Here is a 16,035-nt window from a genome sequence, read left to right as displayed (position 1 = left end):
GTGCATGCTCTGTTGCCTGTGTCTATGTGCCTGTGGTTCTGTCAGTGTGATCATGTGATGTATCTGACCCCAGGAATGTGTCAATAAAGTTTCCCCTTCCTGGGACAATGAATTCACGGTGTTCTTATTTCAATTTCCAGGAGTGTATTCAATACCTCCTCATTAGTTGTGTGATCTACCCATCTAATCTACATTTTATATCCTCTCTACTTTGACCATCATCAGTTATGTTGCTCACCAAATAGCAAAACTCATCTACTACTTTCAGTGTCTCATTTCCTAATCTAATTCCCTCAGCATCACCCGACTTAATTCGACTACATTCCATTACCTTCGTTTTACTTTTGTTGATGTTCATCTTATATCCTCCTTTCAAGACACTGTTCATTCCATTCAACTGCTCTTCCAAGTCCTTTGCTGTCTCTGACAGAATTACAGTGTCATCGGCAAACCTCAAAGTTTTTATTTCTTCTCCATGGATTTTAATACCTACTCCGAATTTTTCTTTTGTTTCCTTTACTGCTTGCTCAATATACAGATTGAATAACATCGGGGAGAGGCTACAACCCTGTCTCACTCCCGTCCCAATCACTGCCTCCCTTTCATGCCCCTCGACTCATATAACTGCCCTTTGGATTCTGTACAAATTGTAAATAGCCTTTCGCTCCCTGTATTTTACCCCTGCCACCTTTAGAATTTGAAAGAGAGTATTCCAGTCAACAGTGTCAAACGCTCTCTGTAAGTCTACAAATGTTAGAAACGTAGGTTTGCCTTACCTTAATCTATTTTCTAAGGTAAGTCGTAGGGTCAGTATTGCCTCACGTGTTCCAGTATTTCTACGGATTCCAAACTGATCTCCCCCGAGGTCGGCTTTTATCTGTTTTTCCATTCGTCTGTAAAGAGTTCGCGTTAGTATTTTGCAGCTGTGACTTATTAAACTGATAGTTCGGTAATTTTCACTTCTGTCAACACATGCTTTATTTGGGATTGGAATTACTAGATTACGCTGTGAAATAAGGACAAAGCTACAGCCAAAATAAGCCTATTCGAAAGTGCAAATCTTTTAATATATGTCGCATCAACGTTTGCTTCTGGGTATCATTTGACACTGCGTTGCTTCATCACATTCCTTGTAACATGCTTGGATCCTCCTCGGTATGCTGTCCACAAGAGGGTTGAGATGTTATTACTGGGGTTTGTTCCTCTCTTCGACGAAAATCCTTCTTATGAAAACCATTTTACTAATAAAGTCAAACACGTATTCATCCCGCAGACAGTTTATCTCTAAGGCATTTAATACTATATGTGTGAATTTCGTGAATCAACTGCTGTAAAAAATTGATATATGATTTACCATTGCTTCATATTTTGTGTAAAATACTTGCTCGTCTCTTCTTTCGGCTCCGGTTGAGAAGGTCATGTATTATTTTGTCGATACACAGTGTGTCCCAGAAACGTTGCGATGAACTTCTAGAGGAGGTGGAGCAAGCCGTAAGTATTGAGAACAGCATAGCAACACACGGCCGCAGACGTCGCCGTGCACTGCTAGGTGGTGCACACGAAGGTACTGGAGAGGAGGAATGTGAAGATTTTCTCATTCGAGCGCGAGTCAGTGTAGGAGGAGCATGGGGCGGTGTACTAACGGTGAGTTTGCTCTTAATGTGTGGAATAACTGAGTGCACTGGAGGAGCCGTGGGCGCATTTATCGAGGAAGCTTCCCAGACCGACATCAACCTCATACAAAAGTTTTCTATGATAATAAGCCACAGTCACGCAATACGTTTTAAAGGAGTAAACCGCCAGTTGACTGTGTACTACTACATGTGTCTTCTGTACTATCCAGATTTTGACTTTTATGCCATTATCAAGAACAATACCAAAACTTGTTAGACCATTTTTATGTCATATCTGTCAACGCAGTCCACAACAGGTAAACAAGATCAACACGTCTTTAAGATATAACTGTCAAAGAATGTCATGCGTTAGTCTTGTTTACTTGCTTCTGACTGTTGTAACAGACATGACATAATAATGGTCTGTCAACTTTTAGCATTGTACTTGATAATGGCATAAAAGCCGAAATCTAGATAGTAGACACATGTACACTACTGGCCATTAAAATTCCTACACCAAGAAGAAATGCAGATGATAAACAGGTATTCATTCGACAAATATATTATACTAGAACTGACATGTGATTACATTTTCACGCAATTTGGGTGCATAGATCCTGAGAAATCAGTACCCAGAACAACCACCTCTGGCCGTAATAACGGCCTTGATACGGATGGGCATTGAGTCAAACAGAGCTTGGATGGCGTGTACAGGTACAGCTGCCCATGCAGCTTCAACGCGATACCACAGTTCATCAACAGTAGTGACTGGCGTATTGTGACGAGCCAGTTGCTCGGACACCATTGACCAGATGTTTTCAATTGGTAAGAGATCTGGGAATGTGCTGGCCAGGGCAGCAGTCGAACATTTTCTGTATCCAGAAAGGCCCGTACAGGACCTGCAACATGCGGTCGTACATTATCCTGCTGAAATGTAGGGTTTCGCAGGGATCGAATGAAGGGTAGAGCCACGGGTCGTAGCATATCTGAAATGTAACGTCCACTGTTCAAAGTACCGTCAATGCGAACAAGAGGTGACCGAGACGTGTAACCAACGGCACCCCATACCATCACACCGGGTGATACGCCAGTATGGCGTTGACGAAAACAAGCTTCCAATGTGCGTTCACCTCGATGACGCCAAACACGAATGCGACCATCATGATGCTGGAAACAGAACCTGGATTCATCTGAAAAAATGACGATTTGGCATTCGTGCACCCAGGTTCGTCGTTGAGTACACCATCGCAGGCGCTCCTGTCTGTGATGCAGCGTCAGGGGTAAACGCGGCCATGGTCTCCGAGCTGATAGTCCATGCTGCTGCAAACGTCGTCGAGCTGTTCATGCAGATGGTTGCTGTCTTGCAAACATCCCCATTTGTTGACTCAGGGATCGAGTCGTGGCTGCACGATCCGTTACAGCCATGCGGATAAGATGCCTGTCATCTCGACTCCTAGTGATATGAGGCGGTAGGGATCCAGCACGGCGTTCCGTATTACCCTCCTGAACCCACAGAGTCCATATTCCGCTAACAGTTATTGGATCTCGACCAACCCGAGAAGCAATGTTGCGATACGATAAACCGCAATCGCGATAGGCTACAATCCGACCTTTATCAAAGTTGGAAACGTGATGGTATGCATTTCTCCTCCTTACACGAGGCATTACAACAACGTTTCACCAGGCAACGCTGGTCAACTGCTGTTTATGTATGAGAAATATGTTTGAAACTTTCGTCTTGTCAGCACGTTGTAGGTGTCACCACCGGCGCCAACCTTGTGTGAATGCATATCACAGCATCTTCTTCCTGTCGGTTAAATTTCGCGTCTGTACCACGTCATGTTCGTGGTGTAGCAATTTTAATGTCCAGTAGTGTAGTAATACACAGTCAAATGGCAGTTTACCCTTTCAAAAACCACGCCACAGTTTGTCTGCAGGTCTACGTCGAATTTTGTACGAGTACGGGTCATTAAGAAGATGAGGGCACTTCAATCACCACAACGAGTAGTTGTGGGCACCAGAAAACCCCCACGGCTGACGGCACCACACGATACAACATCGCATCACAGTAAATGTTTGGGCGGGTCTGGTCGGCGACTATTCATCGTGCCGTACTACTTTTACTAACCCGCTTGACCGCATCGAATTGTCAGACCTTTCTGGACCAAGTTCTTCCCGTCTCGCTTGAAGATGTCCCAGAACATGTGAGGCGCAGCATTTGGTTCCAACATGACGGGGCGTCTGCTAATTTTGGACTGCTTGTTCGTAGGCATTTAAACAGGACATTATCGCATCGATAAACCGGGCGTGGTGGATCAGTTCTGTGGCCCCCACGCTCACTGGATCTCTTTCTGTGGGGAGCTGTGAAGTCTCATGCATCGCGATTTTGTGCGGTCTGAAACGGATCTCGTCTGAAGAATCGTCTCTGCAGCTGCTACAGTCAAAGAAACGTCCGGTGTGTGTGACAGTCGTCGGCGTCGGGCGTGCGTGGCGTCTGACGGTGCGAACTTCGAGCGGGTACTTAGCATTCAAGCTGTATTCATCTTGTACACCATGCGTACTCATTATGCCCAATAATTGTTTCAAATGAATCATTCTCTTGTTTCCTTTCCAATCTTCGACCTGTGCTACCTCTTACTGCTGACGTTTGTGGCCATGTACTGCTATGCAGTTCTCAATCTTTATGATGCGTGCCACCTCCCCTAGAAGTTCGTCGCAACGTTTCTGGGACATTTTACATACGATAGTAAAATAATCATGAGATATTTAAAAATGCATTCTGTTTTATTTAGTAAAAGAATGACTAAGATCCTGCTCTACTAATTGCAAACTTTTTATATGACTTCGGCTTATTAAGTCAGTTGGAAGTGGTCGAGTTTGGTGACACAACAATTGCGCACTATCGTATGTACATTTACGTTTTTCGGAAGTCGAGCTTGCAGTCTATATTTTTAATGAAGTCCGATTATCATTGTAATTATCTTGCAAATCATTTACTGCACTGAAACTTATCATCATCATCATCATTATCATCATCATCATCATCATCATCAGGGTCCTGTGTCACCAAGCTTTATCAACGGCAACAACGGCTTTTGTGCCTATTTCAGTTTTTAAACTTCTATTGTGTTTAAACATTAGGCAAGGCAAGAGGATTTTCATTTCTACTAATAATTAAAAATATACAGCCCCATGCTATTATTATTACCCTCCTTTTGTCGTCAATGTGCCGTGTCCCACCGCTCGAATAATTAACATTGAAAGTCACAGCATTTTGTAGCATACAGTACGTCCTGCAGGCGTCTAGTGTGTAAGGAGCGTTCCTGAGAGAACGCACTGGAAGTTGCAAATGGTCCCAAGCGCGGTGAACTCAGTTCATGTAAGCAGATATCGCAATGCCATCTCATTCTAATATTAATAATTCCTGCCCCTTGGAGGAAGCGTCCACAAGATAGGCATCATGTGCTTATTCTTTATAGTCCCCAAAGGCGATCTCATACCCGAAATGTCGACTGTAAGACTGGCCGATAGGATATTACAGCCTGTCCCAGTATTGCGCCGCCTCAGTCTACATTGATGAGATGCGTCAGTCGTCCGTACGTGATGTTAACCGAGGCAACTGAGTTTGTGTTCATTATGAATATATTGTGAATAAAAGGGTCTGTATAGCTTAATGAATTTATTCATTTATCATACCGTGTCGGTTACTGCCATCATCAGGCATAAAAAAACTTAGGACTTGCAAAGTAAGATTCAGTGTCAGTATTGCGAACCTATGCATAATCAGGGCGCTAACGTTTCGTGTTTCCAGATCATCGTCGGAGTTTATGTAAGTGATGGTACAGGGCAATGATCGGTTGTGTCAGAGGTGCGTCTCGCGGGTGTGGTGCTTCTTCCAGTAACTATTCCATTCACACATCAGTCCAGAGGGCTGATCCTGGAACGCCGATTGTGAAGCATTAAGTCGTACAGCGGAATCGCGTGTGTTTCGAAGATCTGGAGTGTGAAGATAACAGCACTAGCATGCAGCAGCCAAAGCGGAGGAGAGAAGTGTTTCATTTGGCGACGTTGCCAGGATTGGAATCAGGCACAGACTGTCATCGCCAGCAACTACAGAAATAAGAAAATATATCAACGTAAATCTCAGAATTTTGTGCCATTTGTTTTCGATTTTTGAGAGGCGTGCTACTTCATCTTGGTTTCTTCGACTTACAGGGTATTACAGAGTAACTGGGAGACGTTATAGACCTGTTGAACGTCCCGTTTTTGGTGTGAGTAGAGGATCTGAAAGTGTTGCAATGCAAACGCGGAAAGACAGTTAAGTATACAGCATGTTCTCGTGTAAATCACGTAGGAGTTTGGATGGAAGAAAGAGACGGAGAGAGAGATGAAATGCAAGAACGAGAGCGGAGGTAAGAGATGAAGTAGTGTGACAATGGAGGGAGAAAGGAAAGAACAACAAGAAAAGGGTGAGCGAATTATATAATAGACATGTTGGCTACGCTCCAGTATCAGATGTGAAGTACACCCTAGAACACGAGAACCAGAACAGTGAGCACACATGAAGGCAACCCATCCTCTTTATGGGCAAATAACTGTTTACATATTCGCATCTAGGACCTCCTATTGCTGTCGGTTTTAGAGACAAGAAACAAACTTACCTTGTCACATCACTTCCATCTAATTTCACTGTCGCCACAAGAAATTCTGTTTCACACCGTTCAGTGTCCAGCTGCTGTATCCAAGAATCCTCATCTGAGGCACACATTGTATACTATAGCTCTTCACTCCACAAAACGTTCTCCAATTGTTCCACACACCACTTTTATGACATATGTTTCTACGATTCGCAGATGCAGAGAGCTTATTTGTAATAGTGAATATCGGTGAATATGCGGATAACGTTGTACATGGGCATTCCAGAACAGTTTGTGGCGATCGCTGTAACAAGGACACCTTCATTTACCAGAATCATTGTTAGTACCAGCTGGGCACCATAAGATTTCCATCTGTTTCGTGACTAATGAAGCTTCTACCTTTACAGAAATGTAATAGCACCATTCACAGGGTATCAGTTAACAAATGAGGGAAGAATATTCACAGAAAATGGTCAAGGAAACGAAAATTAATATAACGCACATTCGGCATGTTAACATCAAAATTCAGATCTATAACTGCGCCGTTATATTGCAACCCTTCCAAAACGATGTTACGATTCGAGATGGCTGCGGGTAGCATAACGTTATCGCAAAATGTGAAGGGACACTGTAAGACCTCAATGCGCAAATATCGTAAATGGAAAGGAAACAAGCAATTCGTGACGAGGCCTGATTCGCAATATACTAATGAATACATTTAGACATATAGCGAAATCCCGATTATCTGGGTGCAGATTACAAAGCTTGCTGATTATTTGTGGACAGTTTGGCGATTTTTGGAAAAATAAGAAAACCAAAGGATTGTGTTACAATTAGAATGAAGATTTAAATTTGGAATACACACTTATGATTGTGAAGTCGTAGATGACGAAAACATACGTGGCTAATTAGCTATGCCTATGAACTGGGATTTGAGCAGTTAAGGGATACGGATACAGTAAACAAAATGAGTTCAGTAGAGGAAGAGGCGACTGAAAAGCCTGAACTGCCTAACTGATGCCCTGAAATGAGTTAGTTTGTTATCTGGGAATGCAGGACAAAATTCATTTAACTATGCCGATGTTTTGACCCACGGGAAAATGAGAACCGTCGTCAGGAAAAAAGGAATAAATCCAGGGTTACCTGAGTGATTCATTCGTTTTCAATGTTCTATATTTTCCGAATTATTACATGTAAAAACATGATTCATGCATGAACGGAATGTAATCTTACCAATTTTGCACTGTGCCCACTAGTTGGCGTTACGAGTGCACTACCTTGATAAAATAACGACAAAGCAAGGAGATGGGAGATGTTTATCTGTTACAAAAGTGGAGTGTACATTCAGAATGAATAATGAAAACGTCTCCAGCCATCCTGATTTAGGTTTTCCGTGATTTCCCTAAATCGTTTCAGGCAAATGCCTGCATGGTTCCTTTGAAAGGGCACGGCCGATTTCCTTCCCCATCCCTCCCTAACCCGAGCTTGTGCTCCGTCTCTAATGACCTCGTTGTCGACGGGACGTTAAAAAAAAAATGAAAAACGACCGCCATGTAAACGTGGCATTGTGCTTTGGTATCGACACACACTGACGAAAAAAAAAATCGCATCACTAAGAAGGAGTTGTGCGACATTAACGAAAGATAGCAGGCGTGTTTCTGTACTTAAAAAATAATGGCTATTGAGACTTCGCGCCAGTCACATAAGAGTGGTGCTAGTAGCAAATCAGGTTTGCTTTAAACACACGATGTAATGGTTGTGATCGATAGTTACCTTTGAGGTTGGACGTGATGAGCTGAATGTCTTTAAGATGGGAAAGACGCCATTATCAACACCCCATTGAGTTTGAACGAGGTAAAAGGGCTACGAGAAGCTGGATGTTCCTTCTGCGATACTGCAGAGAGACTTGTCAGGCATGTAGCCACTGTACATGATTACTGGCAGGGGTGGTCACGAGAAAGTATGGTCGAAAGAAGAGTGGGGCCTGGACGGCCATGTGGCACTAACGAAAGGGAAGACCATCGTGTTCGGCGTATGACTGGCGCTTCGTACTGTATCTGCAGCAGCAATCTGAGCAGCAGTTGGCACCATAGCGACGCAACTAACTGGACTTGAAGGACAGCTCCTAGTTAGAAGCCCTGCAGCATTCCACTAACCCCAAACAGTTATTGCGTGCTGTTTTGTTTCTGTGTGTGTGTTTCCTGTGCTACAAATGGCGAGAGTAAAAAAATTCAGCCTCAAACGAAAGTTTCACGGCAACCAGTTCCAAACACAACAGAATAACACACATCAGTTGCTTCAAAAGTCGCCCGCGGAAACTGTGTCTACACGCAGTGCTTCTAGACGTAAGCTTTCGCTTTCTGAATCTAATAAGAACAAGCCTAGTAGTATTGTGAGCAGCAATAATGACGGAAATGTTATTGTGAACTTAAATATGCTGTCAAGACTTTTGAATAGTGCTGTGAAATGTAAGTACTCCAGTTGCGAAGATATTATTGATGTTTCTGAAGACATTTCAGCAAGGAAGGGCCTTTCAAGTCTGTTAGTGATTGCCTGTAGCTCGTGTAAGATGCACAGTGATACCATGACATCACCAGTAACTAATAGTCGACATTGCAGTGTAAATATTCAGCTTGCTTATGAAATGCGATGTATTGGAAGGGAAAGGAGAGCTGTCCAGACTTTTTGTGCAGTGATGGCTTTGCCTCCACCTCCACTGAGGTTTGACGGATACAATAAATTAATACATAAAGCTATATGTGGTGTAAGTGAACATTCAGTGAAAGGACCAGCAGAAGAAGCAGTCGCCTTGTCTGAGAATAAAGGCATTGTAGCAGCATTTGATGGATCTTGGCAGAAGAGAGGTCATACTTCTCTGAGTGGGGTTGTAACTGCCACATTTATTGAAACTAGTAACAGACTAGATTATGAATGTCTAATAAAGCACTGGCAGGGTTGTTCAACTAAATTTATTGGAACCCATGTTTGTGTAATGAACTTTGATGGCCCAAGTGGAAACATGGAAACGAAAGGAGTTCTAAACATTTTTAGAAAATGGTTCAAATGGCTCTGAGCACTATGGGACTCAACTGCTGAGGTCATTAGTCCCCTAGAACTTAGAACTAGTTAAACCTAACTAACCTAAGGACATCACAAACATCCATGCCCGAGGCAGGATTCGAACCTGCGACCGTAGCGGTCCTGCGGTTCCAGACTGCAGCGCCTTTAACCGCACGGCCACTTCGGCCGGCCATTTTTAGAAGACCAGAAGTCAGTCGTGGTGTGAGGTATGTAGGGTATCTTGGGGTCTTGGGGATGGAGACTGTAAAGAACACACTACTGTTGTTAATGACAGACCATATGGGGACACTCTGATAGAAAAGCTTGAATGTGTTGGGCATGTACAAAAAAGAATGGGAGCTCGGCTGAGACAATTATGTAAAAACTTCAGTGGACAAAAAAACTGTCAGGCGAAAAACACATAGGTGGTCCAGGTCGTCTTACAAAAAGTGAAATTGATTCTTTGACTCAATATTATGGACTAGCAATAAGGAGAAATGTAGGAGATTTGGAGAACATGAGACGAACTGTTTGGGCAACATGGTTTCACAGAGTGTCAACGGATGAAAGGCCACAGCATGGTTTGTGTCCAAAAGGAGAAGATTCGTGGTGAAAGTACTGGTTGAGCAATGCTACAGGCACACAATATACCCACAAGCATTCCTTACCACTTTCTCTAATGGAAGCAATTAGGCCTATACAGGGTGGTCTACTGATCGTGACCGGGTCAAATATCTCACGAAATAAGCGTCAAACGAAAAAGCTACAAAGAACGAAACTTGTCTAGTTTGTAGGGGGAAACCAGATGGTGCTATGGTTGGTCCGCTAGATGGTGCTGCCATAGGTCAGACGGATATCAGCTGCGTCTTTTTAAATAGGAACCCCAATTTTTGATTACTTATTCGTGTAGTACTTAAAGAAATGTTTTAGTTGGACCACTTTTTTCGCTTTGTGACAAATGGCGCTGTAATAGTTACAAACATATGGCTCACAATTTTAGACGAACTGTTGGCAATAGGTAGGTTTTTTAAACTAAAATACATAACGTAGGTGCGTTTGAACATTTTATTTCGGCTGTTCTAATGTGATACATGTACCTTTGTGAACTTATCGTTTCTGAGAACGCATGCTGTTACAGCGTGGTTACCTGTAAATGCCACATTAATGCAATAAATGCTCAAAATGATGTCCGTCAACCTCAACGCATTTGCCAATACTTCGAACGACATTCCTCTCAACAGCGAGTAATTCGCCTTCCGTAATGTTTGCACATGCATTGACAGTGCGCTGACGCATGTTGTCAGGCGTTGTCGGTGGATCACGATAGCAAATATCCTTCAACTTTTCCCACAGAAAGATATCCGGGGAAGTCAGATACGGTGAACGTGCGGGCCATGGTATGGTGCTTCGACGACCAATCCACCTGTCATGAAATATGCTATTCAATACCGCTTCAACCGCACGCGAGCTATGTGCCGGACATCCATCATGTTGGAAGTACATCGCCATTCTGTCATGCAGTGAAACATCTTTTAGTAACATCGGTAGAACATTACGTAGGAAATCAGCATACACTGCACCATTTAGATTGCCATTGATAAAATGGGGGCCAATTATCCTTCCTCCCATAATTCCGCACCATACATTAACCCGCCAAGGTCGCTGATGTTCCATTTGTCGCAGCCATCGTGGATTTTCCGTTGCCTAATAGTGCATATTATGCCGGTTTACGTTACCGCTGTTGGTGAATGACGCTTCGTCGCTAAATAGAACGCGTGCAAAAAATTGTCATATTTCCGTAATTTCTCTTGTGCCCAGTGGCAGAACTGTACACGACGTTCAAAGTCGTCGCCATGCAGTTTCTGGTGAATAGAAATATAGTACGGGTGCAATCGATGATAATGTAGCATCCTCAACACCGACGCTTTTGAGATTCCCGATTCTCGCGCAATTTGTCTGCTACTGATGTGCGTATTAGCCGCGACAGTAGCTAAAACACCTACTTGGGCATCATCATTTGTTGCAGGTCGTGGTTGACGTTTCATATGTGGCTTAACACTTCCTGTTTCCTTAAATAACGTAACTATCCGGCGAACGGTCCGGACACTTCGATGATGTCGTCCAGGATACCGAGCAGCATACATAGCACACGCCCGTTGGGCATTTTGATCACAATAGCCATACATCAACACGATATCGACCTTTTCCGCAATTTTAACACGGGTAATGTATCACGAAGCAAATACCGTCCGCACTGGGGGAATGTTCCGTGATACCACATACTTATACGTTTGTGACTATTACAGCGAAAAAACTGGTCCCATTAAAACATTCATGTTTTTTTACGTGCTACACGAATATGTAATAAAAAATGGGGGTTCCTATTTATAAAAACGCATTTGATATCCATTTGACCTATGTCAGCGCCATCTAGCGGGCCAACCACAGCGCCATCTGGTTTCCCCCTTCAAGTTAGACGAGTTTCGTTCTTGTTAGTTTTTTCGTTTGATGCTTATTTCGTGAGATATTTGTCCCGGTCACTATTAATGGACCACTCTGTATATGGTGTTATGGCAAATAAAAATCTGCTTAGGAAATGTGTGTATAGTCTCTCTCGGAATGCAAATGAAAGCTTCAACAGCTGTATATGGGAGAGAATACCCAAAACTGTATTTGTTGCGCTGACATTGCTGAAGATTGGTGTAATGGATGCAATAACAACATTCAATGATCCTGCAATTTCAAGGATCAAGCCGGCCGGAGTGGCCGTGCGGTTCTAGGCGCTACAGTCTGGAGCCGGGCGACCGCTAGGGTCGCAGGTTCGAATCCTGCCTCGGGCATGGATGTGTGTGATGTCCTTAGGTTAGTTAGGTTTAATTAGTTCTAAGTTCTATGCGACTGATGACCTCAGAAATTAAGTCGCATAATGCTCAGAGCCATTTGAACCATTTTTTTTTCAAGGATCAATGTTATGAAGAAATTGAACATCCAGACGGGAAGGAATATGGCTTCAGCTCTAACTGCTATTGATAAGCAGTGGGTAACCGAAGCAGAGACAGCTTCAGCAGCTGCTACGAAGGAGTCAAGGATAAAGAAAAGAATGAAGAGAAAGTGTATGGATTATAAGGAAACAGAAGGAGAACTGGAGTATGCAGCTGGAACGTTCTGAACGAGTATAGTGGTAAGTTATCATTCAGGTACACTTTTTACTGAAGTTAACCTCACAAAAAATGGTACAGATATTTAGAATGACCTCCTCTACCTCCCTTGCTTACTATTTCCTGAAAAATTTATAGCATGATGATGATGTCGGTGATATTTGGGCTATATTTTTAAATATTTTTGTTGTAGTAAAATAAATTACTTATCTTTTTCACAGATCAGCATCAGGGAAGGAAATTGGAGGCATAAAACACTTATGTGAATGTTGACTGTACTCTGACTCTTTTTCAAAGCTGTACAGTCAGTGGTTCCAAAGAAAATGGCACCGCAGTGAAATAGTGTTCCTTTTTTAGACTATTATAAATATTGTTGTCAGTACCAAAATAAAATAAATATCTCAGTTATTTTTCGGGAAATGCTTTGACTACTGACCCTAATTGTGTATAAGAATTTTGAGTTCTCTCTGATTTAGAGATCAGTTGTACTATGAGGGTGAAGATAATGCTAAAAATGCAGCCCGTTCATGGGCATGTCCCCTAAAGTTCAATTCGATTATTCTGTTAGATCGTCCAAAGTCTCATTTTTCGCCATCGAATAACAACGTCGCCGTGCCACTGAAACATCTCGGCCACTCGTCGGTTTGCAACCTCGCATGGATGTGGCGCGGTCGACAGAGGGACGCGTGACCGCCATGGCATCCCTGTGGGCATCGCTTCATTTGCTAACAAGGGGACGGCTCAAGATAGCATCGCGTCTGTTGCCACGACATTCTCCGACATCAGCGATGCGCCTTAATTTATGTTTACACGGACCAAAGGAACTGAATACTGCCGCCCCGGCCGCGTTGCTGGTACAGAAGTGTTTATACGTTTCACAGAACTGCCATAAAATGGATGAAAGCAAGCTAGTGGAAGTGAATGTGATTATCCTGCTGTTACTTTTCGTACGGAAAGAAGTTTTGTTACGCCGAGTTGCAACCCTTGTGTACTGACTTCTTTCCTGTCACGCTGGGTGAGCGGGTAGCCTGCACGCTCAGGCGAAACGAGTCCGCCAGCAACTTTTAACGGCCGCTAGCAGTGCGGAATTACATTTTACATGAAGCATCACGTGAAACAAATAGTGCGTTGCTATGGTACCACTCCGACGACAAAAAGTTAACAAGGAAAGGGGAAATCCTTGTTTTCTGCTGCATTCTTTTCCACGGAACCGAAGTGGTAGCGAAAAATTTACTCGCGAATTGATGCTGAGTACATAACTCTTCCAGAATGTTGAAACCCGATTTTGAATAAATCGTGAAAGCAGCTGGACCGAGAACTGGTGTGGCTAACACCAATATGAAATACTATATACTGGTTACTACCACTTTGGAGATCACATCTCGGTTTTTGGTTACTGTTGATTCGTACAGAGGTTTGATGTACTTCTGAAGGTATCTTGACGTCTTTTGACACGAAAACTTTGCATTACTTTGCTAGAAGGGTTCTGTCAGAGATCATTGAAGGAGTTTGAAATAACAATAGAATGTTCATGTTAATATTTTATCGTAGATCGTCAGTAGAGTGCGAGACTTTCAAATTTTATAGACGTGTTGCACCAACGACCAGAGTTATGGGCTGTGGAATGTATGTACACAAAAGAGATATAAAAGTTCGGACAATTAGCAAGTAGCTGCATCTGACTACTAAAAGCATACGTGCTGAAGCTCACAAGACATTTAGGAGTCTTAAGAGTCTATATACGAGGTCGTGTTGAAAAGTAACGCCTTCGAATTTGTTATTTTGTTCTCAATTTCGATTGAGGTACTACATGTCATGCAAGTTACTCATTCGACTTTCCCGCTTCGCTGACGGAAGATGCAACACTCTGCCGCTTGACTGTTCCGAATTGTACCTTGTAACATGGTAGTGTGTGATGGAACTACGGTGGTGCGTGAGAAACGTTCAGGAAACTGAAAAGACGAATTCGAAGACTTAGTCCACAGATGGACACCCTCTCCTTCAGGATGACAACACCAGACCACATACGAGATCTGCGATGTCTGCAACAATCCGACGCCTTGGCTTGACTGTCATCGATCATCCTCCATACAGTCCAACTCGGCCCCATCCGATTTTCATCTGTCTCCAAAACGTAAAGAACACCTTCTAGGCGATTACTTTGATAGTTATGAAGCCTTTCAGGCAGAGGTGAGGTCGTGACTCCGTCAACAAAGTTAAACATTCTACAGTGACAGTATCAAGAAACAGCTTACTCGTTGGGAGAAGTATGTTGTCGCCTGAGTGACTATTTTGAGAAATAAACATGGAGAGATGAAGAATAATGACGTAGAATGATAATAAAGTGTGTCTTAAGAATGAAATTTTCACTCTGCAATGGAGTGTGCGCTGATATGAAACTTCCTGGCAGAGTCGTAAGTCGTGCTTAGGCAGCTCAGGTAGAGCACTTGCCCGCGAAAGGCAAAGGTCCCGAGTTCGACACTCGGCCAGGCACACAATTTTAACCTGCCAGTAAGTTTCAAGTGTATCTTAGTTGAAAATCTTCAAGAGTTTTCTAATAAAACATTCGGAGGCATCACTTCTGAACACGCCCTCGTAGGATACACATATGGATGACTCACTACCACAGATCTTCTCCTACGATTGCAGCCGCGAGTATTTTTTTGCAGATTGCGGCATGTGTGTATGTCAGTTTCTGTGTATCACATGTATTAAATTGTTGGACCCTTCGTTTGCACACTTCTGCATCTAAATAAGCAAAAGAAATCGAGTGCCACTACTCGCGGGGTGCCAAATTTTGAACTGCAGACTAGGGACTGCAGCGCTGTTGACGTGAAAAAGAGGAATTAAGTCTGAGAGTGAGGGGAAAGTATGTACAGGTGTGAGCAGAGGTAGATACTGTCTGGCCATATGAAATATTCTACATCTTTTAGCTGACGGCACCGGCAATATTACCGCCACTTCCACCATACCTTTTAATTACCTGCAACAGCCTGCTGCAGCAGTAAGATGGGCTGAACGGAGGCGATGCGATTCGTTGTAACAAAGGTCGCATGATGCCACGCTTAACGGTGCGACTCCTGCGTTCCCACTGGGGCGATACGACATGCAATGCGATGCGATGCGATTCGATATGCGATGCGACAAACAATGAGACAGCACGAATCAGTTTCTGGTTCAGTTGCAATCATGACCTCTTCTGAAGAGGCCGTTATTCTGGCTTGTCAATATTTAAAGCTCAAACAAATGAAAAAGAAAACGAAGCACTGGGTACACACGTACAATTATATAAATATCAAACATAGTTCGGCTGTTGTTTCTCGTCAGCTGTCTCTACACGAACACAGATTCAACAAATTCTGCAGAATGAGTTTCCAATTTTTAGAGCAACTAGTATCAGCTACTCTGACAAAGCAGGACACAAATTATCGACTTGCTATTTCTCCTGATCATTACATTAAGATAAATTAGTGAAAGTATGTCAATTACGTTAAAATGCCACCAAGAAAACTTTATTGTTAACAAGACAGCATAGTATGATACTACACTGCAGTGCCAAAGAAACTA

General features: G+C 43.1%; 1 protein-coding gene across 1 annotated transcript in view; it reads right to left on the bottom strand.

Annotated features, from left to right (window-relative positions):
- The window catches only part of LOC124709053 (small conductance calcium-activated potassium channel protein), a 256,373-nt gene extending 249,992 nt beyond the window's left edge, over nt 1-6,381 (bottom strand). Inside the window, exon 1 of the mRNA XM_047240699.1 lies at nt 6,275-6,381. Within this exon, the coding sequence (XP_047096655.1) occupies nt 6,275-6,381 (107 nt within the window). The remainder of the gene's footprint in view (nt 1-6,274) is intronic.
- Between the last annotated feature and the right edge of the window lie 9,654 nt (nt 6,382-16,035).

This window comes from Schistocerca piceifrons, chromosome 7 (assembly GCF_021461385.2).
Source record: "Schistocerca piceifrons isolate TAMUIC-IGC-003096 chromosome 7, iqSchPice1.1, whole genome shotgun sequence".
Taxonomy (NCBI): Eukaryota; Metazoa; Arthropoda; class Insecta; order Orthoptera; family Acrididae; genus Schistocerca; species Schistocerca piceifrons.
This window is presented reverse-complemented; position numbering and strand designations above follow the sequence as displayed.